At 44.3% G+C, this 26,363-nt stretch overlaps 1 protein-coding gene across 1 annotated transcript; it reads right to left on the bottom strand.

The window, feature by feature from the left end:
- Nucleotides 1-8,054: 8,054 nt before the first annotated feature.
- Nucleotides 8,055-26,363, bottom strand: LOC133134512 (cytidine and dCMP deaminase domain-containing protein 1-like). The gene is made up of 10 exons (XM_061250714.1): nucleotides 26,215-26,363; nucleotides 23,501-23,595; nucleotides 22,823-22,867; nucleotides 22,201-22,378; nucleotides 21,188-21,880; nucleotides 20,364-20,413; nucleotides 12,927-13,096; nucleotides 12,111-12,300; nucleotides 11,437-11,494; nucleotides 8,055-9,510 (listed from the first exon to the last, which is right to left on the bottom strand). The coding sequence occupies exons 1-9, from the start codon at nucleotides 26,303-26,305 to the stop codon at nucleotides 11,477-11,479; spliced, it is 1,530 nt and encodes a 509-aa protein (XP_061106698.1). The 5' UTR covers nucleotides 26,306-26,363; the 3' UTR covers nucleotides 8,055-9,510; nucleotides 11,437-11,476.

Here is a 26,363-nt window from a genome sequence, read left to right as displayed (position 1 = left end):
TAGTCTGAATATTGCCTTTGAGAGACAGACTGGAATGTCGTCATGTTGTCCTCTGTCCTGCACCCGCGATGGTGAGTTCAAACCAGTACTGGGAATCAATATCAACCGGCATACTGAAAAAAAACAAAAAACATTAGCAAGATCCATCACAGTGAAATCTTTTGCATTGCCCGGGACTTGGGCCAAACTAGTAGTTTAGATACAGTAGTAGTTAGATACAACTAGTAGTTAGATACAACTGGAGCAGTGTTTACACCTCCTTTTTTTTAATTTATTTTTTTACAGCAGAATTGTATAGCACGGAGAGTTAGGGCAGGGAACCACAACACCAGCTTTGTACAACGCATGAAAAACAGGGCCAATTCCTTCCTCAGCCTCTGGGCGGGACATTTGCGTTTAGTTTACATGGCCTATACTCTGACTTTAGGGGTAACTTGAAGTAGAGTAGCCCCAGTCATGAGCCCCACATCATATTTGGGCATGGCCCACAAATGAGAGGGAATTGCACTCAGTTTTGGGTCTGACATATGCAAATGAAATTCTTCGTTCAGCCTCCACAGGCCGCTTGGCACTTCTCCTCTTCCCACCTTCAAGCGCAAACTGAAGACACACCTCTTCAAGCAGCACTTCTCCCCGTCCCTCCCTACCTCCCTGTGAACCTTAATTGTTGTCTTTCTGTGATTTACTTTTTTGTGTATCGGTATTTTTTAGTTTGGCTAGGTAAGCAGTGTTTGGCTAGTTAATTTGGTCACTTTTGCTTTGTTTGTTTATTTGTGTAAAAAAAAAAAAAGGGAAAATTCAAATAGGCCCTGGTCCTTATCGTTGTTGTACAGGTAGCAGTTGAAATCGTACTTCCCTCTAGGGTCTTTCAGCACACTTATCCCTGGTTATGGGTATGCACTTTGTTGTACGTCGCTCTGGATAAGAGTGTCTGCCAAATGCCATTAATGTAATGTAATGTAAATACGTGTGTAAAACCCCACGCTAACCCAACGGAATTTAGCGGTATCAGCGTGCTTGTCCTTCTGGTGTTGCTGAAAGAATATTAATAGGGTTAAAAATGAGTGGCCCCTATGCGGAGAGTCTAGATCAGCCAATAAATAATACACGATACAAAGACAGTAGTACCACTCTGCCTTCCACTCTTTACTGGTCTGGGCTGACCAAGAATCTCCACAATAGGGCCAATACATTCACCTTCGTTTATCTGACTCCATTTGAATAATAATTTAGATTAGTTGTCCACATTTGTTGGATGTGTAACACCTATGCGATGTAAAAGGTTAAGGACCAGTATAACTAGGCTCTAAAGGAGCAGTAAGTAAGATACTCAATAAAGAGACCACAACACGAGGGGTGAATTTGAACTGCCGGCTGGTTTTTATTTTGAACTTATTGTCAAGAATTGGCATCAACATACAAACACACACAACACACAAATATTTCCCCAAAATAAAATAAAAAGTGTTCCCTATAAATCTCAAGTTAAATTCTTTTCATGGGTCTTATCCTTTAGGGTTTCTCTATTTAAGTTCTCTCTATGAGAGTTTTATCTATGATTTTGAAATCCTAGATTAGGTTCAACTCTAATTTTAGGTTCAACAATATTTTTGAATAATTTTAATTATCAAGTTTTAGGCCTATTTTGAATCTAGAAGTGTTTGCTTTAATTCTAACGGTTAGTTTTTTTCTAGACCACAGTCCAGTTGACCATTTAAGAAAAGAAACAAAACACTCTTATCACTGTATTCACAATTCAGTAAGAAAAGAAAATACAACTTAACTTCGAAAGTTCCCATCACAAATCATCCATCCATCCATCCATCCATTATCGGAACCCGCTTATCCTGAACAGGGTCGCAGGGGGGCTGGAGCCTATCCCAGCATACATTGGGCGAAAGGCAGGAATACACCCTGGACAGGTCGCCAGTCCATCACAGGGCACACACACCATTCACTCACACACTCATACCTATGGGCAATTTAGACTCTCCAATCAGCCTAACCTGCATGTCTTTGGACTGTGGGAGGAAACCGGAGTACCCGGAGGAAACCCACACAGACACGGGGAGAACATGCAAACTCCGCACAGAGAGGCCCCGGCCGACGGGGATTCGAACCCAGGACCTCCTTGCTGTGAGGCGGCAGTGCTACCCACTGCACCATCCGTGCCGCCCATCACAAATCAACCTAAACTAAATCCAGTCTTTGTTTACTGGTATTCAATTGAATGTCCTAATCTGTCTCCATTGCAAACTGCAGAGAGAACATAAACTAAAATGTTCCACCTTTATTCGTCCAGCAGGTGTCTCTATTTCCCCACTATCCGTGGCTTCAGAAAACTAGAGCGAATGTTCCAACCTTAATTCTCCAGTAGCTGTTCCTGTTACCCCACAGTTATAGTTGGGGTGCTGAAGTCTCTATCAATGAAGTTCGATGAAGTCTTGATCCAAACGTGGGTAATCCTATGGGTGGCTCGCCATCTTGAATCCGGAGTACAGCCGTCCAAATCGGTGTGCAACAAGTTCTCAAATCTTCAAAAGCTTAGTAACTTTACTCTTTCACCAGCTAGCCAGCGTTGATATGAACAACGTAGCTAGCCAGCAAAGTAGCCAAGCTAGCTACCTTGCTACGAGGTGGCTCAAAACCCCACAGCCGGTAAACCAGCTATACGATTCTAAACCTCCAAGACCGGCTATTTCTTGGCTGTAATATGTGAGATGTTAACTATAGCAACATTTTCAGCGTTAAACAACCACAATTAGCCGCAACACCAAAAACATCAATAATCGCAGCCCTGTCGTGTTCTCGAACTTATTTATAGTGTAGGTACTTATCTCTTTCAATATATTCGAAGTTAACAACTGTTTTCCAACTGAAATCTCTTCTCTGCCGATCTCTGCTTCTGTTTCAGATTTATTTCAGGTTTTTTTCCTGCAGTCACGTGACTTGGTCGGCATGGTAACCTCCCGATCACTGCCAACACGCGTACAGCTATTTAAAGAGATAATACTCCATTTTAACCATCACTAAGCTACACATCTAATTGACATGTCACAAGTCTATCCATTTATGGTTTAAAGGGATAGTTATCTTTTCATTAAAGGTTTATGTCTATTTATTTATCAATTTCTGAGGCTAGTTAACCTAGGTTTATGAAAAATAACCTGGGTTACAGATCTACAGTCTTATTTATAATTTTGACTTGATCACTATAAGAATCCTGTACTGAGATTTACTCATCTGAACAGTCCTCTGCTGGTTCCGCCGCATGTCACATCGCGCGTTATGTGCACATCTCACGAACTGACTAGATATCTGCAGTCATTACAGAGGTCGCAGGAATAGCTACTCTTGGGTATATCTGTTTACAGCCTAGGGACCCAAGCAGACCAACATAGCTACGCCTGTGCTCGACATGAACTACCACGCGGAGGCGAGGGATTTACCATCGTAGGTCTACGGGTGCTATACACCGTGATACATTAAGCGTAAGTATTCATCCTCCCTAGACCAGTTTGAGGGGGTAACCAAGCATTCCCTGTGTAACACTGAGGGTCAGTAAGCGAAACCACACCGATCAAGTTTTAACAATTTATTTTACCAGGCAGGTTACATACATAATTACACTCTAGTTCCAAATCTAAATATACATAAAAGCATTACAAAGGAAACTTACAGAATCTTAGAAGTCATACCTGGTAATAAAAGCTACATACGGGAGTCTGGCTACAGACACCCTGTACATAGAAATTACGTGCACGGTGTGCAACGGGAGTCTGATTGCATTCTCCCAGATTTGTTGGATGGTCCACTTAAATCCAAAATCAGGCCTTTGATGTTGACCCTAAAAATGGGTCCGCAATGAACCAATGAACCATCTGGTGTTTTATAACCATTTGGAATTTGGAGCCAGGCCTCCCCAGAAAACAAGATCTGATCAGGGGGGTTGAGGCACATGGCTTTCACTGGGGCAGAGCTCCACACAGTTTCTCCTTGGTTCCTGGTTGGCTATGATGTCCAAAGTTTGCTGTTGCAGAAATGAAACCATTGCACCAGTCGCACTGAAACAATCAGAATAATACCAAACATGAATATTATCTAAACTGACTTTATCATGAAACATCCGATGCTTTATGCATACTTCCAGGGAAACTGAGGAATGAGGGAGATGTGAGAGGGAGGGAGTAAGGAAGGGGGAGGTCGAAGAGAATAATGGGCCCAACAGGTCGTACTTTCTGAAACCTTCCCGTGCCGTAAAGCACCCTGACGTAAGAAGTTTTACAGCTGGAGGCCTGATTAGAAAATGAGACATGGGGGTAGCTTCTCAAGAAAAGATGCCTGAGTCTTCCCCCACAGGCCCCTGCCCGTATGGGTATGGAGACGGTGGGGGCTAATGGTGCATGCTCCTGGGGTTAAATTACTTTACAGCCACATATTGCCACAGTACCAGAGGAAGCCAGCAAGCGGACCAGCGCACCGAGTGACAATGCCAGATTAGTCATTTCCGCCTTGCACGTGTGAATCACAAGGCAATGCATGAATTCGGTCAGAGTCTGGAAACTGGTGTGCAGTAACAGAGGGAGAATATTTTGTGAGTTCTCCTCTCTTCCCAGTCTGTAGTCCAAACATAATTTAACCCAGGGTCCTGTGTCCCCCCATTTTTTGTTTGAGGCTTTACACAGAACCATGGGGTGCGCTTCCCAAAATGATACAAAATGGCTGCCGTGTTGAGCTCAATTGTACAGACAATGCAAAAATCTTGTCCTACCAAAAACTATTTAGTACACTTGTTTCACCATTCCATTTCTCCTCATTTCAAAATCTCTATCCCTTCCCTACTTGCAGTTCTCTTTTAATTCTCACTGGATTTTCACCAGTGCCTCATTTCGTCCCGTGTCTGAGCAAGGCACTTTGTAATGAAACCACTTTTTCTTCCTTTCAATACATCCTTTACATCAATCTTCTACACATTCTCAAACCCTCTGCTACATCCTAGTTCCTCCATCACTGGCATATTTACCTGGCCTTAGCTGTACCTGGGCATCGGTCTAGATCCCAGGCATAGAAGTACATTTCAAAGTTTTCTACACTGTTAAATCTGTGGTGCCTCAGGGTGGATCCTGAGGCCAGTGGGTGGTCAGTAATACTCAGAAAATAATTAAATTAAAGAAAAAAAAAAAAAGTTTTTTTTTCTTGTCAGGGTATTGCCGATAGCACCCCCCCTCAGGGCAAGGGTAGGAAAAACGGGAGAAAAATAAGAGGGCCATTCACGCAAAAATAACCTAGGTTTTTCCCAGACCGGGGTATTCTTCAGGGCCTCCTTCCTCCTTCCTCCTTCCTCCTTCCTCCTTCCTCCTTCCTTCCTGGGCTGCATCATCATCATGCTTGATTATTCTCATGTGTCCGTCGGTAAAGGTGGGGTCTCCTTTAGGTTCAATCCTCCAGGTCAGTACAGCAGACGGTCTTTCCTCTCTCTGCTTCTTCCTTCCTCAGAATAGGCGCCGACTGACCCCGTTTGCAGCCTCGACCGCGCCTTAAATACCTTCCCTGCTCATTAGCGAAAAAGGCTGCAGCTGAGTCAGTACTTTTCCACGGTGCTCACTCACGTGCGCTGTCCGGGGTCCTGGACTGCAGGTAGAGGAATCTCTCTCCAGGGTGCTGATCTCCCCATCACCTCTCCTTCTCATACCATTCCCAATGCGTGGCTTTGGGTGGTTGCGTTGTCCGCGTCCATCCGGGGTTCCACCACATGCAGGAGCAGGGGCGCCACACACCAATTGTTAAACCGTCATATGTACATTCTACAACCAATCATATCTCTGCCAAGCAGGTTTACCAGACATACAGGAGAGAATATAAATGCATGTTTTAAAATGATAGTAGAACCCTCATTGTTATCCAGAACCAGTAAAGGAATTATAAACTTTTCTGTCATATTACCTCCTCCGGCATCTTGACTGACCATAGTTTTTCCACAAGGTGGAGGCTTTGATCACCACAATTTTGCAGAATGACCAGCCCCCATATTCACAATAAAGTCTAATGCTCGCCTATTTACTTTTAATGATCCGATTGGTAATGAATTTGCAGGCGTTCGATATAGAAGACCTGCAGACTCACCACCCCGTGCATGCGCCCTGTACACCTTCATTGTCCTTGCAATCCAGTTTGGCTGCCAGGATTCGGGAAAACACCAGCCATTCCATCCGGGGCAGCCACCAGGGTTTTGGATCGTGACATTACCCTGGGGAGCCATTTCCCAAAGTCCAGTATCCTTTTGCTGAAGCCAGCGCTTTCCGCAAACCGTCCATGAAGCAGTTAGTCAGCTGGGTTCCGTACGGGGTGAGACTGGCATATTATCCCCAGGTTTCTCCATTCCGTTGTGTGCATCGTATTTTTCTGTAAGTCTCTCAAGAACATCATTAACAGTTTCACCAAACCTTCTCCACCCACCTGACTCGGATCTGCAGGTCCACACACACGATCTGCAACTCTGACAGCTTCCAGAGACCAGTTGCAGGACCGTCAGACCCTGGTCTTCCTGACCCACTCTGGGGTTTGGGCATTCTGTGCAGTTCGCCCGTGGTGGAAATTACCTTTCCTGTGGAATCTGGGCTTGCTGAGGCTGTTGCCTGACTCCGCTATCCGCAGCCCCACTGCTGGAAAGTGGGGGTCTCGCAGTGCTGGAATCTGCTCCTCGGTGGTTGGGTGCTGGGGCAGCCGATAGCAGCTTGCTGATAGTGGTCTGGCTGACATGCAGGGTAATCTAGGTCCAGGTCAATTTTGCATATGCCAGAGAGTTATGCTAAATTTGGATCAAAAGTGCAGCTGAAATGCACAACAGGAGGTAACACTGAATAAAAAATAATAAAAAATGACAAAAAATAAAAATTGGAATACATTAAAAAAAAAAAGATATATATATTTTTTAAATTGCGGACTTATCTCCTTCTTCCCTCTTAGCCTGCTTTTCCTGTCTTAACATTGTTTCTTCTTACAGTAAAAAAATGATAATACACTGGTGTGTGGTTGCCAACCCATACTGTCATGCATTATTTTCATAGGACCCATAAATTCTGGGTCTTGCCTCTTTGAGCTCATGGTTATTACCTCACCCCACTACCAGTCTGTACCTTATTATTAATAATTTTCCTTTTTACTCATTTTAATGAGAATTTTTTTTTTTAACTTAACTTTTTCTTTTCTTTTTTTTTTAATGGTGCACCTAACCTAATCAGAGTCGGTTTCAAAATCCGCGAGGCAATTTCTAAAAGACAAAATCTAAAAGACAATTTGGCTCCAATGTCGACACTTTCACACATTCGTGCACACACACACAGACCCGCTACACAACGCCTCTATCACACTGGCCTGTTTTCAGCTTGCACTCTCATGGACAACAAAACATACCATATTACACAAGGTAATTTACTTTAGAGCTCAGTTCTTTTTTGTACGCATTTACTCATTAAGATCAATCAATTCTAATAGTTAACTATTAACTATTACTTCTATCAGCGCTTGGGACCCAGTCCCAGAGTGTTAGTATTACTACTAATCACTCTCTAACACTCTCAGCACTTGGGACCCAGTCCTTAGAGTGTTAGTGAGAGCATACCGGCTCTCGAGAGCATACCAGCTCTACTGTTCGAATTACTCCCTGAGTGATGGGCCCGTCAGCCCCAAGTCAAATGAGGTGCCTTTTAGTGATTTACCATGGCCTCACCTGAGTGTTCTTTTTTTAGGATCGCGTATTGGTTACCCCACACATAAACGTCTCAGAACTGGACCGGATACCATCATCCTTCCCCACAGGCGATTGCTTACAATCTCTTTGTGGGGTGGGTTTTTCGGTTCAGGGGACTCTGACCCCTGGCAGTGTACACTGTCTGTCCGTGTCACAGACTCCGAGACTGTTCTGTATAGGGAAGAACCACATTCGCGATCCCATCCTCGTCGCCAAACTGCTAGGGAAAAATGCCCTTTTTAACATTTCACAGGTGAGCATCATCTGATGAAACAGATCCCAGTAAAAACAACAATAGCTATACTTGAGTTTAACTTTTGTATTTATTTGCAAAGAAATTACAGGAAGTGAGAAAGCTTAACGGCTTTCTGATTTGCATCACACAGTAAGACTCTTATACACACTTTTCCAGAAGGGAGGGCTTTACCAAAACAAAAAGACATGAAGCTGGCCACGAACATTTATCAGTATTTTGTCTTCTGAATACCCCTTGTTGACCTTGCTGTAAGACCAGAATGTGCTAGCTGAGAAGCAGAGACATTAAGGTCAAAGGCTGTCTGTCTGCTGGAGAGAGACAGAGAAAGACTCATAGTAAGCACTTAATTCAGAAAGTGGTCTAATAGTAATAAGGATTATCACTAAAAGGTTATTTGTAATCATGTGATTGTCTTTATGTTAACACACATTGTCAATTAAGAAAATTACCCTTACAAGAGGAATTGGACTTTTTTTAAAGTACCAGCAGGGTATCCCATGTTTATCCTGTGGCCTTGAGGTAAACCACCACAGTTGGTTTATTGTACATGGTAGATATATTGTTCTGACCTGTTTAGCAGTGAAGTTAGCTTCACAGGGTTAAACAGGAGGTGTGTTTGAAGAGGAACTGGACTTTTTTAAAGTACCAGCAGGGTATCCCACATTTATCCTGTGTCCTTGAGTTAAACGACCACAGTAGGTATATTGTACATAGGTGTACTCAGAACCTAGGATAATGGAGTATGCCATTGAGTACATTGCAAAACATTGCAAAGAGGGATCCTATGCCTCTCTGTTAGAAAAATTAGATCCTCTAGTTTGGCTTGAGGAAGCATGTGAACAGCGCAATAGTAAATGCAAAAGTTAAAAAAAAATATACGATATACTAAACATTAGTGAATCATTGAAAATATACTACTAAACATCTGTGAATCATTGAAAATATACTACTAAACATCAGTGAATCATTGAAAATATACTACTAAACATCAGTGAATCATTGAAAATATACTACTAAACATCTGTGAATCATTGAAAATATACTACTAAACATCTGTGAATCATTGAAAATATACTACTAAACATCTGTGAATCATTGAAAATATACTACTAAACATCTGTGAATCATTGAAAATATACTACTAAACATCAGTGAATCATTGAAAATATACTACTAAACATTTGATTATCAATCTATTCTTCTAAGTGAGTAAATGTACTTATTTAGCCTGATGCATTTTTGCAGTCTTTGCTCTCATTTCGACAGTTTACACTGTGGCTTCTTGCGTTTTCATAAGCTTAGCTGTAATTAAATGTTCTAGGTTCATTTGATTTGATAACAAGCAGCATACATGTGATATATTGAGTCTGATTTTGACTTTGTAAGCAATGAATCACAATAAGGACAGAGATCTCTTTTTCCGTGAATTTTCCCTACAGCCCCCATTCATGAAAAGGTTTCAGCTGTCATCACAAAGGAGGGTCAAAAGATGTTGATAGCGAGGCTGAAAAACACAGCAAAAAGTATAACACAGTCAGAAATCTCTCATACAGTTCCAGCCATGACCTATGAGGACATGAATTCAATACTGCAGCAGCTTAAACAAGTTTTAGCTAAGTTTTATCTAAATTCTGCTGCTGCACATAACACAAGCGATATGACTGACAATGCAAACTTCAAACCATAAGGGTACAGAAGGGTTTGGGTGTCAATCAATAATTAAACTATTTGTGGCAATTGTACTGACAATAATGTGAAATAAGGTATTTGTGTATGTAAGAGATACAAATGGGAATGCAAACTGCCTGTAAAAATGTAACGCATAGTTAAGAATGCCATCACTGCTCCACTGTCATATAACCGTACAACACACACACATTGATGTTTGTTATGGCCACACCTGTTTACACAGATAAATGCAGATGAGAAGGGATTTATTCAGAGAATTCACAACTATCTTAATGGGCCCTCAGGAATAAAGGGGAACTACCAAGACACACACTGGGACCTGATTTTCAAGGGAGCCACAGCAGCATTAGTCCTGGCGTTACTGGATGTATCGGCTCTGACCTGTGACCTTCAGGTTATAATAAAACAACACAAAAAGGATGCTGAGTACAGGGAAAGGAATGCTGTAATGAATAAAGTCGGAACACAGCAGTATATGTATAGAGTCACCTAGTGCTACTGGGACTCCCCGCCCTTGGTACAGCTCCATTGTGGTTGTTCCTGGTATCCAGTGGTGTCAGACATATCTCCTTAAATCCACTATGTGGTGAGCCTGTGGTCACTTTGATAAGGATGTGTTGTTCCTGAATTAAACCTTTCTCTCTTGTTTGCATACAGGTCAAGGTTTAAGGGGGGATTATGTAGGGAAGAATACATTTCCTGCTTCATTGTTCTTGGATGGTCACCTAACACCTCAATCGTACTGAATGATCAAGGGGGGTTAGGAAGCCCATACTGAATGATCAAAGGGGTTTACTGTCTGCTTTGCTGACAATTACCATTTGGTTTCCTTGGTCACATCATATGTATACAAAATAATGTGTATTCGTCTGCCTGTCACCCAATCAGGGACAAGTACCAAGGGACACAGAAGGGACACAGAAGCCTCTCGGGAGAACTAAACCTGAGCGGAATGGACTTTCTTCTTTACTATTTCCTTGTCTTTTAATGCACCAAAAGACCAATGACTTTTGATGTCTTTGTTTCACTAGCTTAAGTCCTTGATTGAATGATTATTTTGTGTTAATTAGTGTGTTTTAAAAAAAGAAAAAGAATTTTAAAATGTAAAGAAATGTAAAAACCAATAAAACCACATTCATACTATAATTAACTATACTATAACTGACTATTTTTGCGATCTTAATACATTGTTGCTAACCGGAATATCGGACTACTAGTTTTACTTCACAAATTTGTGTTTTTATAAACTTATTTAATTCAATATTCAATATTTTTTAAATTATATTGAATTGTGGCATATTCAGTCCTATGAAAGTAAACCGAACACAAACCTATACTTGCTTTCTTTAGTGGTTAGTTCTTAGAGAGTACAGCCCCTGTCTCTCTATTCAACAGAAGTGGAAATGTGACTCATTGTGTGACGTCCGTGGACAGACTGCAAGGGCCCGCCCAGGCAGGTACCTTGAGCAGGCACAGTAGTTTGGGGCTGTATCTGTCTCATTACAGACAGAGGGCTGGCTGGGTGGCCATTTTAATCAGGGGGACAGCTACTCTTCTACAGAGAAAAGAAAAATGCATGGGGAATTTCGCTTTAACTTCACGTCAAGAAGTCTGGAAGACTGTGTAATGTAAATTGTATTAGCAATAACCAGTAGGCTCAACTTTCCTTAATCATGACACCCATGTAGTGTGCACACATAAACCTATTCAGTCTAGTTTTACACAAGATAGGAAAGCTTACTTGATCATGTCTGTTCGGGTGGTTATGAAAGGTCTTCGGCTCACGGTTTTTTCTGCCACTATGGGAACAAACACATTCAAAGAGGAAGTGCTGAGTGAATATGCAAACAAAAAACACAATCGATTGAGGATCAGTTTTTCCGGCCAGTTTATAATTGAGGCGAGGATATGACGAGGAGAAAACGGATTGTAAATCTACAGTCCTTGGATCACTTTGTTAAGCAGGCCTAACATTGTTGGACTCTTGATTAAATTCACAAAGTTGTAAGGGAGAACCCTGCTGAAAAAAACATCTCAAGCTAGGTTTTTGAAACAGATGCTAGCTGGTTGACCAGCCCCATACTCAACATAGTTTGACCATCTCAAGCAAGGTTTTGAAACAGCTGGGAGCTGATCATTTCAACCTGGTATAGCTGGATTTGACACCAGGGAATGGAACCCGATCTACCTGCAGATTTAATAAAATCCTGGTGGACTTGATTTATCCCTTTCAGTACCAAAGGTGTCATATGGTGCTCTCCGCCTTAAACATTTTTAAAATGACTGCTACACTGTTTTTGGCAGGGCTGAAAACAGTCTCAACCAAAGCCAAAACCCCTTGGGAACCCCACTTCATATTGGGCTTGGGACTGCAAGGGTCTGTGAAACACCACTGCATAAGATATAAATACTCACTATAAACTTCTGTACATCCTGTTGTTGGACAAACGTGAGGTAGGAGAGGTCACCTTTATCTTTGCCACTGTCCCGGTCTGTGGTGTACACCTGTTTAATTCCAGCGCCCACTATCAGAGGTACACACTCATCACAGGGGCATTTTGTGACAAAGAGCATTGTCTTCTCATCCTCCTTAATCTCAGCACTCCTAGAAACAGAACAAACCAGGGGAAGGGAAAAGTACTCCATGAAAAGCAGTCCAGCAGGCTTGCTGTTAGGCAGCTAAGTTGCAATTCTACAATAAGGATCTGAAACTACGGCCTGGAGGGGCCACAGCACATGCAAGGTTTTATGATTTCCTTTCAATCAGCTGCCAATTTATGGGACAGAAAGAAGGGATGAGGACCTTCAAACAAAATGACTAAATTAGGCACTTAAAGGTACAATAGGTCATTTCAGACTTCTAAAGAGGAATTGCAGCAACAAGCACAACACTGTCTATCAATGCGCTGATGTTGAAATGCCATCGGCTGTGGCAATTAGAACCAATTTTCAACCACTGAGCTTGAATTAGTGTATTGCTATACAATGTTTTGGTACAGATCGCCGGCCCATCAACTGCATATTTTGAAACCCGAATTTAAGGACTATAAAATCTTACCTATTGTACCTTTAAGTGCTAAAACAATGCAGGCCACCATGATTTGAGTTGTATACAGTCTGTTCTTGTTTATATTGTGGAATACAGGTTCTAACCTTTTCCACCCCTCTCCTGGCCCCTGCCTGCCCCTGCCCCTGCCCCTACCCCTACTTATGCCCCACTCCGCTCCACACCTGAAGATGAGTACGTTCTGCTCAGCATGGATGATGTATTTGTACTTCTTTTTCCAAGGGTCCTTCTCCTCGCTGCCCATCTGGGGAAACGCTGAATACGCGGACCCCCCTGCATACCCGTTGTAGCCGCACCCCACCAGGTACATGCCCCCCGTCCCATCACAGCGACCCTGAAAACCCCGCCCCACAGAACACCCTGCATCACCTTCATGCCCGTTCTTTACCTTCAACACGCCACTTTCAATCCACCGCAGGAACACACGCTGTGGGAGAAAAATATAATGTAGTACAATGGAACCTAGGATATATGTATCCAGATATGTACAATGCATATAGTTAGAAAACTGCTTAAGAGAATAAATTCTGCTTGTGACAGATAACCAGCAAAAATGTAAGGGAGGGGTGAGTGCTCTGCCACAGCTTACGTCACATAGGCATACGTGCAGGAGATAAAGCAGAACACTCTCCCATTGTTGGGTGCGCTCATGTGCTTGATTATGATCCTAAAAAATGAGGAAGAATCGCACCCAAGGTCGGTTCCTCCTTAACCAGCCTAAGGAGGAAAGACGGATGATAAAGTAAGCTTTGTAGTTGCCTTTGCAGTGTGTTAATTGCAAAACAAATGTTACATGACTTAAAAGCAGATGTGGGCCCAGGAGTACAACGTGTGATGGAAAAGTACTGAAACACTGTGTGAAGATGATTGGCTTTCACCGTAATGTATTCATGTGATAACTTAGGATGTGTAATGATATAAGAATAGACACCCTGTCTGCTAAAATCTAGTGTATTCTCACATTAGTGTGATGCATTCTCTGTGCTTTGTTTTTCTGCAGTATTAATAAAGTTTGTATTATTGTAGCTCTCCTTGCTGTGAAAGAACTGGGTTCTTTTAAACGGGAAAGGTTGCTTGCAAGACGTCTCTCCAGGGAATTTCCCCCACAACACATAACTACCACACAGTGATGAAAGAAAGATAAACTTTCTGGAACGTTATTTACAGATGACCGACGGCTCCGATGACATTGAAAAAAATCACTCACAGACTTTCCTTCAGCCCAGATCACAGCACCAACTCCGACTTTGGGGTCCTCTGTAAAGAGAAGAAATGTTTTGCCTTAAATCCCTCACAACATCAAGCACCATTTTCAATCATGCCTGTCTACTGGAAGTTGCTCAAATAGAGCTCTTTCCCGACGGGCAGGGCTGGAAATCGTTCAAAATATAATGATTTGGGGTCTGGTTCTTTATTTCTATACCATAATGGCTGCTCCAGGGCTTAACTTCTGGCTCGGTAGCAATATTAAGGAATAATTTTTACATTATGCTTTTGTTGGCCAAACAGACATCTAAACATCTAATCTCGCCACTTCGCCACTTAACATGAGTTAAATTAATTTGCAAGTATCAGTCACATTGCCACCTAAGGAACTATATTCCAGGTCATTCCATTGAGAAAAAAAAAAAAAATCTGAAATGTGGGGGGGTGACTTCTCCAATTTTGCTCAAACTTTCTGTAAATGTTCTTTATATATTCGATAGAGAACATGCTAAACATTTGCCATGTTAGATTTGTAGTTCTAGACTTCTTAATATCTCACTTGTAAATGGAAATTTGTGGAAGTAGAAGTTTGCATTGATTTCATATTTCATATATAAAGCAGGGAAAAACTTGAAAACCTGTAGCCTAGTCATAGACTAAATACAATTTTGAATGGAGATTCTCCATAGAATACTCAGTTTAGTCCAGGACTAGGATGAGCTGTGTCTGTAAAGCTGGCCAGAAAAAAACATATCCCGGCTTAACACCCATCTGATCTAGAAGACGCAGTCAGGCAAAGGGCCCCGGCCTCACCCGTCCTGTAGGCCAGCAGCTGGGCCTGTATCATGCAGTGTCGGGCGACGTCCTGGGGGAGGCCCTGGGAGAGGTTCGGGGGGAGCTCCAGGGAGTGGTCCTGGGAGAGGCCCTGGGAGAGGCCCTGGGGGAGGTCCTGGGAGAGGCCCTGGGAGAGGCCTTCCGCCTGGTCATTCACATAGAAGCCGTAGCGCGGCTGGAGGTCGGGGGCGCTGGGGACGCTGGGGACGCTGGGGACGCTGGGGACGCTGGGGACGCTGGAGACGCTGGGGTCGCTGGGGACGCTGGAGACGCTGGGGTCGCTGGGGACGCTGGAGACGCTGGGGTCGCTGGGGACGCTGGGGACGCTGGAGACGCTGGGGACGCTGGGGACGCTGGAGACGCTGGGGACGCTGGGGTCGCTGGGGACGCTGGGGACGCTGGAGACGCTGGGGACGCTGGGGACGCTGGGGACGCTGGGGACGCTGGAGACGCTGGGGACGCTGGGGACGCTGGAGACGCTGGGGACGCTGGGGTCGCTGGGGACGCTGGGGACGCTGGAGACGCTGGGGACGCTGGGGTCGCTGGGGACGCTGGGGTCGCTGGGGACGCTGGAGACGCTGGGGACGCTGGGGACGCTGGAGACGACCGACGCCAGCACCTTGATCAGATCCTGCATGTACTTCCGCAGGTCGTTGAAATAGGTCTCCTCGCAGAAGTTTTCCAGGCCGATCTTCCTCAGGATGTATTTGTGCCGATGCTCGTCCTTGCAATCGTCAAAGAAGGTGGCCATGAGGTCCTTCAGGCTCCGCTGCTGGAGTTCCTTGAACAGCTCTTCCGCGTCCGCGTCCCGGCTCTCGTGATGCGCCACGTACTTGAAGAAGCTGGAGGCCGCGGAGGTCTGAGCAGCGAACGTCAGCATCATGTCAGGCAGCGGAACATACACGGGCAGCTGCCTGTGGGACCTGAGCCACTCCGCGGCGACGGCGTCGAGCTCGGCGACAGCGGGGTCCTTGACGTCAGCGGGGTCCTTGACAACAGCGGGGTGCTCGACGACAGCGGGGTCCTTGTCGGCAGCGGAGTCCTTGACGCCGGCGGCGTCGCTAAGCGGCAGGAGGCTGAGCTCGGGGTCGCCGGGCCAGTAGGACACGCGGTTCACGTCAGCTAAGGGAGGCGAAAGAGGGGGAGATTTAAAACAACATTTCACTATGGCCTGGGTTTATTAGGATATAGCTCCTTATAAGGATATAGTGCTCCAAAAGGAAGCAAAAATAAAGGTGGGTCAATTAAAAGCATTAAATAAAGACTTGGGGAACTAATCTTTGCTGGCTGGTCAAGTTCTGGAGTTACCTGGAAGTTTAGCTTCCTGTTTTAGACCACAATCTCTGCACAACAAAAGCCCGTTCTGGATGGGCTGTTTTTGTTTTACAGGTTTGCTCTTTTACAGGTTTGTTGTTTTACAGGTTTGCTGTAGCATGCTGCTACTGCAGATGACAGCCACGCTGCCTGGCATTGCAAGGTTTGTTACCGTTAACAATCATCTTCATGCAGGTGGAGCAGGGCTTCCTGGAGAAGTAGAGGTCACAGCCCTTCAGTCTGGGGCCGTGTCTGATCACTGCCACCTGCCCCACATGCAGCTCAGCACTGGAGCAGTGCAGACCCATCACTTTGCGGCCTTGGACCACGACCAGACCTGTGACTTTTGCCTGGTGGAAAAATAACATGTTTACAACAGGGGCATTAGTTCATTTTTATACTACATTTATGCATCTAGTTGACACATCAAGAGTGAATTACACAGCTTTAAATGCACAATATTTCCGCACAATGCACTGATGAATGTTTGCACCTCGTCACTGAATCAAAACGTTGATAGAAAATTATGAATTCAAAGACAATGGAAATGAAAACAAGCCAAACCTACATTCTGTTCAATTAAGTCCAAACAACCTCTACTGATCAAGAGATGATCGTCTGGAACAAAACCCAGCATGCATAGAGGGTCCCCAGGACCTGGTTTTTTAACCACCATTCTAGATATTGACAGAAGTTCCGGGTGTCTTGCGGGTTTCATAGTGGTTGGTGTAAAGGTAATTGAATTTGTCGTGGTTTTAGGGGACTGTGTACATGCACAACTCACCTGAATATTTTTTCCATCTTGTTTTGTGCATTGTCTTCCTGTAGACTACAAACCCAGGCCATGAAAGCCATTAGAATGGCAGCAGGACATCAAAAGCTCAATGTAAAATTCCCAACATTACTAATTAAAGTGGCCTCTACCAATTGAAAATGCTCACCAGAAATTAAATATCTGAAATCTTCAAAAATAGAATTATCCCTTTAATAAACACCCCAGACATTTAAAAAAACAATTTTTTAAAAACGATTTTGAAAGAAAAAACAAATTTAGATGTTCTTAATATTGTTCAAACCAGAGAAATCTTTAATTTACTGTTCTGCACATTTTGATTTGTCTCATGAAGGTTCCCTTTTAAATATGCAAAATGTACACTCAGTGAGCACTTTATTAGGTATTTATTAGACTTATTTGTTTAGACTTCTCCTGCTGTATCCTATCTACTTAGAGTTATGATGCCTTGTGTGTTCAGAGATGGTCTTCTGCATGTCAGAACTGTGTGCAAACAACAATCATTCCAAGGTCAAAATCACTGAGATCAGTTTTTCCCCATTCTGATGGTTGATGTGAACATTAACGTTAACATTAATGTGCAGCTGTTAATTTAATCTCCATTAGCCACTTCAAGAACAGTATGCTACCCTTCCTGGAGTCCGCCAACATACAGTTATGTTAACACGAAGATTTACTTTACCTGCTCAGCATTTTCCGTTTGGGATTCAGTCCTGGGGAAAAGTTCCATCCAAAGGCTCAGCAAAGTGAAGAGGTTGACTCTGGAAAGTCGAAGTTCATGACCTGCAACAGGAAACCATGTCCGGATAAATAATTAAAAAATTATTTAAAAAGCTTACCAGGGGCCCTGGAGGACGATAGATAACTGCAATAAAAAGGTTAGTAGGGTAGGATACTGTAACAGAATGGAATTCAAATGTGGATATGGACAGGTCAGAGAGGGGGAGAACAGAGAATTTCCATGAGGGGGAAATTAAAAGACCAGTACCACCGCCACGACCGGAAGGCCGGGGAGTGTGAGAGAAGGAGAAGGAGGATGAGAGGGCAGCGGGAGTGGCGGTGTTGTCAGGTGTTGTCAGGTGTATCACAGCAATAGAAACAAACTGTTTGCTTTGGGTAAATGTTTACACTTAAACAGCAGTGAGAACAAGAACGAGCACTGAAATGAGGGATGGACATGTCACCTCACAGGACAAAATGACCAGCTGCCCTGGTTCCTTAAGGCAAGTTAAACAAACCCTGATTCCTGACCACTCTCAGAAAAGACTAAAGCAATCAATAAAAGATAATGCTCTTCTCCAGTTACACGTGAGCACTTTGGAAACAAACCGAGAACCCAAAATGTCCGCTGCTGAAAACGTCAACACGCCGGTGGATTCTATACTGCAACATGGACCCATATCAGTTGAAATTGTACTTCCCTCTAGGGTCTTTCAGCGCACTTATCCCTGGTTATAGGTATGCACTTTGTTGTACGTCGCTCTGGATAAGAGCATCTGCCAAATGCCATTAATGTAATGTAATGTAAATAAATCAGCGTCATGAAATTTCCATTGACACACTAATTTGAAAAATTCAAATCATCAACGTAAATGCAAGACACACGTATTCCTGTGACGTTGAAAAATTTGTCTGTCTTCATGTCCATGTTATACTTGTATGTATACAGTATTCACATAGGCTCTGGTGTCAAAACCCGTGTTACACAAACCAAGGCAGCGACCCTCTCTCACCTTTGGTGTCGGTCTGTGTGCATTTGCAATCGGAAACGATGCGACTTTCATCTCGATTCCTCTTAACCTGCGAAGTTCCTGTAGTTGCCATCTTTTTGGGTTGGCACGAGTGGCGACCAGCTATGTCCTCAGGTAGCTGGCACTGCTGCTACGATGCAGTACGCGATATTTATGGCAGCGAATGTGGAGGAACCGGAAGTTCCCGAAACAGCGTCATGAAATTTCCATTGACACACTAATTTCAATAATTCTAATCATCAATGTAAATGCAAGACACACATATTCCTGTGACGTTGAAAAATTTGTCTGTCTTCATGTCCATGTTATACTTGTATGTATACAGTATTCACATAGGCTATGGTGTCAAAACCCGTGTTACACAAACCAAGGCAGCGACCCTCTCTCACCTTTGGTGTCAGTGTGTGTGCTTGCATCGCATCTATCGCATTTGCAATTGCAAACGATGCAACTTTTATTTTGATTCCTCTTAACCTGCAAAGTTTCTGTAGTTGCCATCTTTTTGGGTTGGCACGAGTGGCGACCTGCTATGTCCTCAGGTAGCTGGCACTGCTGCTACGATGCAGTACGCGACATTTATGGCAGCGAATGTGGAGGAACCGGAGAGGTTCCACCGCAGGAACACACGCTGTGGGAGAAAAATATAATGTAGTACAATGGAACCTAGGATATATGTATCCAGACATGTACAATGCATATAGTTAGAAAACTGCATAAGAGAATAAATTCTGCTTGTGACAGATAACCAGCAAAAATGTAAGGGAGGGGTGAGTGCTCTGCCACAGCTTACGTCACATAGGCATACGTGCAGGAGATAAAGCAGAACACTCTTCCATTGTTGGGTGCGCTCATGTGCTTGATTATGATCCTAAAAAATGAGGAAGAATCGCACCCAAGGTCGGTTCCTCCTTAACCAGCCTAAGGAGGAAAAACGGATGATAAAGTAAGCTTTGTAGTTGCTGTAGCAGTGTGTTAATTGCCAAACAAATGTTACATGACTTAAAGAGCAGATGTGGGCCCAGGAGTACAACGTGTGATGGAAAAGTACTGAAACACTGTATGAAGATGATTGGCTTTCACCGTAATGTATTCATGTGATAACTTAGGATGTGTAATGATATAAAGCATTCTCCGTGCTTTGTTTTTCTGCAGTATTAATAAAGTTTGTATTATTGTAGCTCTCCTTGCTGTGAAAGAACTGAGTTCTTTTAAACGGGAAAGGTTGCTTGCAAGACGTCTCTCCAGGGACTTGGCGTAGTCGGCAGGGTCTCTAACTCGTTTCTGTCTCAGAAGGGGCTGAGTCTCACCAGCCCGGGACTGGAAAGGCCTTCGGGAGGAGTAAGCGATATGGGATCTGAATACTGAGGAATACTGAGCGGCAACCCCACAGCAACGAGAACGAGACTTGGGCAGACTACACCGGGTGTAGGGCGTGCCTATGTGTTGAAGAACGCACCGGTCCGGGACCGGAGATCTCATAAGGCCTTAAGACTCATTTCAGGTTGGTACCTTTCTGTAATTGTTAAAATGGGGAATAGTTGCGGGAAGGAGCTAAATGTGGGCTGTGATAAATTTACAGGACCCCTAACAATAATGTGAAACCAACTCTCCAGGGAATTTCCCCCACAACACATAACTACCACACAGTGATGAAAGAAAGATAAACTTTCTGGAACGTTATTTACAGATGGCCGATCGCAGACAGACTTTTCTTCAGCCCAGATCACAGCACCAACTCCGACTTTGTGGTCCTCTGTAAAGAGAAGAAAGGTTTTGCCTTAAATCCCTCACAACATCAAGCACCATTGTCAATCATGCCTGTCTACTGGAAGTTGCTCAAATAGAGCTCTTTTCCCTACGGGCAGGGCTGGAAATCATTCAAAATATGATGATTTGGGGTCTGGTTCTTTATTTCTATACCATAATGGCTGCTCCAGGGCTTAACTTCTGGCTTGGTAGCAATATTAAGGAATAATTTTTACATTATGCTTTTGTTGGCCAAACAGAAGGTTAAGCCTAAACCTATCTAATCTGTCTACTTCGCTACTTCACATGAGTTAAATTAATTTGCAAGTATCAGTCACATTGCCACCTAAGGAACTATATTGCAGGTAATTCCATTGAGAGAAAAAAAATAATAAATCTGAAATGTGGGGGGGTGACTTCTCCAATTTTGCTCAAACTTTCTGTAAATGTTCTTTATATATTCGATAGAGAACATGCTAAACATTTGCCATGTTAGATTTGTAGTTCTAGACTTCTTAATATCTCACTTGTAAATGGAAATTTGTGGAAGTAGAAGTTTGCATTGATTTCATATTTCATATATAAAGCAGCGAAAAACTTGAAAACCTGTAGCCTAGTCATAGACTAAATACAATTTTGAATGGAGATTCTCCATAGAATACTCAGTTTAGTCCAGGACTAAGATGAGCTGTGTCTGTAAAGCTGGCCAGAAAAAAACATATCCTGGCTTAACACCCATCTGATCTAGAAGACGCAGTCAGGCAAAGGGCCCTGGCCTCACCCGTCCTGTAGACCAGCAGCTGGGCCTGTATCATGCAGTGTCGGGCGACGTCCTGGGAGAGGCCCTGGGAGTGGTCCTGGGAGAGGTCCCTCTCATAGAAGCCGTAGCCCTGCTGGAGGTCGGGGACGCTGGAGGCGACCGACGCCAGCACGTCGATCAGATCCTCCATGTGCTTCCGCAGGGTGCTGAAATAGGGCTCCACGCTGAAGTTTTCCAGGCCGATCTTCCTCAGGATGTACTGGTGCTGATCCTCGTCCCTGACAATGAACGCGGTCCTGAGGCGCTCCAGGCTCCGCTGCTGCTGGTTGTCGAACAGGTCCTCCCGGCGCTCGCGGCCCACTTGCTTCAGGAAGTCGGAGGCCTTGGAGGTCTTCTCAGCGACCTGCTGCATCTCGCTGGCCAGCGGATAGTACACGTGCAGCTGGCTGCTGGGCTTGAGCCGCTCCGCGGCGATGGCATCGAGTATGGCGGGGTGGTTGTCACCAGTGGCAGCGGGTTGCTCGACACCCGCGATGTCCTCGTCGACAGCGGGTTGCTTGACGCCCGCGGGGTCCTCGTCGGCAGCGGAGTCCTTGACGCCGGCGGCGTCGTTAAGCAACGGGAGGCTGAGCTCGGGGTCGCCGGGCCAGTAGGACACGACGTTCACGTCAGCTAAGGGAGGCGAAAGAGGGGGAGATTTAAAACAACATTTCACTTTGGCCTGGGTTTATTAGGATATAGCTCCTTAAAAGGATATAGCACTCCAAAAGGAACACAAAGGAAAAATAAAGGTGGGTCAATTAAATGCATTAAATAAAGACTTGGGGAACTAATCTTTGCTGGCTGGTCAAGTTCTGGAGTTACCTGGAAGTTTAGCTTCCCGTTTTAGACCACAATCTCTGCACAACAAAAGCCCTGGGCTGTTTTTGTTTTACAGGATTGCTGTTTTACAGGTTTGTTGTTTTACAGGTTTGCTGTAGCATGCTGCCACTGTAGATGACAGCCACGCTGCCTGGCATTGCAAGGTCTGTTACCGTAAACAATCATCTTCATGCAGGTGGAGTAGGGCTTCCTGGAGAAGTAGAGGTCACAGCCCTTCAGTCTGGGGCCGTGTCTGATCACTGCCACCTGCCCCACATGCTGCTCAGCACTGGAGCAGTGCAGACCCATCACTTTGCGGCCTTGGACCACGACCAGACCTGTGACTTTTGCCTGGTGGAAAAATAACATGTTTACAACAGGGGCATTAGTTCATTTTTATACTACATTTATGCATCGAGTTGACACATATCAAGAGTGAATTACACAGCTCACACATCTTTAAATGCACAATATTTCCGCACAATGCACTGATGAATGTTTGCACCTCGTCACTGAATCAAAACATTTATAGAAAATTATGAATTCAAAGACAATGGAAATGAAAACAAGCCAAACCTACATTCTGTTCAATTAAGTCCAAACAACCTCTACTTATCAAGAGATGACCGTCTGGAACAAAAACCAGCATGCATAGAGGGTCTCCAGGACCAGATTGTGAACCACCATTCTAGATATTGACAGAAGTTCCGGGTGTCTTGCCGGTTTCATCGTGGTTGGTGTAAAGGTAATTGAATTTGTCGTGGTTTTAGGGGACTGTGTACATGCACAACTCACCTGAATATTTTTTCCATCTTGTTTTGTGCATTTTCTTCCTGTAGACTACAAACCCAGGCCATGAAAGCCATTAGAATGGCAGCAGGACATCAAAAGCTCAATGTAAGATGCCCAACATTACTAATTAAAGTGGCCTCTACCAATCGAAAATGCTCACCAGAAATTAGATATCTGAAATCTTCAAAAATGGAATTATCCCTTTAATAAACACCCCAGACATTTAAAAAAAACAATTTTGAGTTTGAAAGAAAAACCAAATTTGGATTGTTCTTAATATTGTTCAAACCAGAGAAATCTTTAATTTACTGTTCTGCACATTTTGATTTGTCTCATGAAGGTTCCCTTTTAAATATGCAAAATGTACACTCAGTGAGCACTTTATTAGGTATTTATTAGACTTATTTTTTCTCCTGCTGTATCCTATCTACTTAGAGTTATGATGCCTTGTGTGTTCAGAGATGGTCTTCTGCATACCAGAACTGTGTGCAAACAACAATCATTCCAAGGTCAAAGTCACTGAGATCAGTTTTTCCCCATTCTGATGGTTAATGTGAACATTAACGTTAACATTAATGTGCAGATGTTTATTTAATCTCCATTAGCCACTTCAAGAACAGTGGCTACCCTTTCCTGGAGTCTACCAACATACAGTTATGTTAACAGGAAGATTTTCTTTACTTGCTCAGCATTTTTCGGTTTATTCCTGGGGAAAAGTTCCATCCAAAGGCTCAGCAGAGTGAAGAGGTTGACTCTGGAAAGTCGAAGTTCATGACCTGCAACAGGAAACCATGTCCGGATAAATTATTACATTAATGGCATTTGGCAGACGCTCTTATCCAGAGTGACGTACAACAAAGTGCATACCCATAACCAGGGATAAGTGCGCTGAAAGACCCGAGAGGGAAGTACAATTTCAACTGCTACCTGTACAACAAAGATAAGGACCAGGGCCTATTAGAATTTTTATTTTTATTTATTTTTTACAAACAAATAAACAAACAAACAACAAAGCAAAAGTGACCAAACTTAACTATCCAAACTCTGCTTACCTAGCCAACTAAAAATACCGATACACAAAGTCAACAATTAAGGTTCACAGGGAGGTAGGGAGGGACGGGGAGAGGTGCTGCTTGAAGAGGTGCGTCTTCAGTTTGCCCTTGAAGGTGGGGAGAGATTCTACAGTTCTGACCTCAACGGAGAGTTCATTCCACCACCGTGGAGCCAGAACAGAAAGTAGTCGTGAGCGTGAGGTGGAGGTTCGGAGAGGGGGAGGTACCAAGCGGCCTGTGGAGGCTTAACGAAGAGGTCTGGCAGGGGTGTAGGGTCTAATGATTTTTTGTAGGTAAGCTGGGGAAGACCCCTTAACTGCTTGGAAGGCTAGCACCAAGGTTAGCTTTTTTAGTAGTGGAGTGATGTGGGCCCTCTTGGAGGATGCTGGAAAACAGCCAGAAGACAGGGAGGAGTTGACAAGGGAGGTGACAATTGGGAGAATGTCAGATGTGATAGTCTGGAGAGAGAAGAGGGGATAGGGTCAAGGGCACAGGTTGTAGGGCGGTGGGAGAGCAGGAGTTGAGAAACATCAGAGTCTGTAAGGGGGGAGAAAGTAGAAAAGGAAGGGATGGGCCTAGAGGGAGGGAAGGGCACAGAAAGTGGGGTGGAGGTTGTAAAGGAACTGCGGATGTCTGTGACCTTCTCATCAAAAGAATCAGCAAAGTCATCAGCAGCGAAGGAGTACTGAGGTGGAGGAGGCGGTGTGTTGAGGAGAGAGGAGAAAATAGAGAACAGTTTCCGGGGGTTAGAAGTGGAGTTCTGAATTTGTGTTTGTTAGTATTTTGCTTTGGCGGCAGTGACAGCGGAAGTGAATGCCGCCAGGAGAGACTGGTAAGTTGTGAGGTCTGAAGGGTCTCTGGATTTTCCCCACTTCCTCTCTGCTGCGCGGAGGCTGGCCCTGGAGGTACGGAAGGTGTCAGATAGCCAAGGACTGGGGGGGGATGTGCGAGGCGGCTTTGAGACAGGGGGACAGAGAGATTCAAAGGCGGAGGAGAGAGATGAAAGGAGGGTGGCAGATGCAGAGTCAGTGGGGAGTTTGGAGAAGGATTCAAGAGGGGGGAGTGAGGCGGTGACAGTGGTGGCAAAGGAAGAGGGTGAGAGGAGTGGAGGTTACGGCGGGCTGAGGAAGTATGGGTGGGAGGAGTGGGAGGCGGATTGGGAGGAAGAGGGGGGGAGAATGAGATGAAGTGGTGATCAGATGTATGCAGAGGGATAACCGTGAAATCGGAGCATGAGCAGTTCCTCACAAAGACAAGGTCTAGGACATTGCCTGCCTTGTGGGTTGGAGGAGAGTGTTGCAGGAAGAGGCCGAAGAAGTGGAGTAGCGGTAGGAAGGCAGCAGCCTGGGAGGCTTCAAGGTGGATGTTGAAGTCTCCAAGGAGAATCAGTGGGGTACCATCCTCAGGGAAGGAACTGAGAAGGGTGTCTAGCTCATCAAGGAAGCTTCCCAGGGGCCCTGGAGGACGATAGATAACTGCAATAAAAAGGTTAGTAGGGTAGGATACTGTAACAGAAAGGAATTCAAATGTGGATATGGACAGGTCAGAGAGGGGGAGAACAGAGAATTTCCATGAGGGGGAAATTAAAAGACCAGTACCACCGCCACGACCGGAAGGCCGGGGAGTGTGAGAGAAGGAGAAGGAGGATGAGAGGGCAGCGGGAGTGGCGGTGTTGTCAGGTGTTGTCAGGTGTATCACAGCAATAGAAACAAACTGTTTGCTTTGGGTAAATGTTTACACTTAAACAGCAGTGAGAACAAGAACGAGCACTGAAATGGGGGATGGACATGTCACCTCACAGGACAAAATGACCAGCTGTGCTGGTTCCTTAAGGCAAGTTAAACAAACCCTGATTCCTGACCACTCTCAGAAAAGATTAAAGCAATCAATAAAAGATAATGCTCTTCTCCAGTTACACGTGAGCACTTTGGAAACAAACCGAGAACCCAAAATGTCCGCTGCTGAAAACGTCAACACGCCGGTGGATTCTATACTGCAACATGGACCCATATCAGTTGAAATTGTACTTGCCTCTAGGGTCCTTCAGCGCACTTATCCCTGGTTATAGGTATGCACTTTGTTGTACGTCACTCTGGATAAGAGCATCTGCCAAATGCCATTAATGTAATGTAATGTAAATAAATCAGCGTCATGAAATTTCCATTGACACACTAATTTGAAAAATTCAAATCATCAACGTAAATGCAAGACACACGTATTCCTGTGACGTTGAAAAATTTGTCTGTCTTCATGTCCATGTTATACTTGTATGTATACAGTATTCACATAGGCTATGGTGTCAAAACCCGTGTTACACAAACCAAGGCAGCGACCCTCTCTCACCTTTGGGGCCGGTCTCTGTGAATTTGCAATCGGGACCGATGGGACTTTCATCTCGATTCCTCTTAACCTGCGAAGTTCCTGTAGTTGCCATCTTTTTGGGTTGGCACGAGTGGCGACCAGCTATGTCCTCAGGTAGCTGGCACTGCTGC

The sequence above is a fragment of the Conger conger genome, chromosome 8 (genome assembly GCF_963514075.1).
Source record: "Conger conger chromosome 8, fConCon1.1, whole genome shotgun sequence".
NCBI lineage: Eukaryota > Metazoa > Chordata > Actinopteri > Anguilliformes > Congridae > Conger > Conger conger.
The sequence above is the reverse complement of the archived record's forward strand: the minus strand, read 5'-3'. Positions and strand labels throughout refer to the sequence as shown.

What these genes read in the sequence shown, in the direction of transcription:
- LOC133134512 (XM_061250714.1), bottom strand. Translation starts at nt 26,305, where the DNA reads ATGGCAACTACAGGAACTTCGCAGGTTAAGAGGAATCGAGATGAAAGT. An exon ending in CACAGAGACCGGCCCCAAAG is followed by an intron (nt 23,596 to 26,214) that starts GTGAGAGAGGGT and finishes TTCCTGTTGCAG; the next exon opens with GTCATGAACTTCGACTTTCC. An exon ending in GCTGCTGGTCTACAGGACGG is followed by an intron (nt 20,414 to 21,187) that starts GTGAGGCCAGGG and finishes TTCTCTTTACAG; the next exon opens with AGGACCACAAAGTCGGAGTT.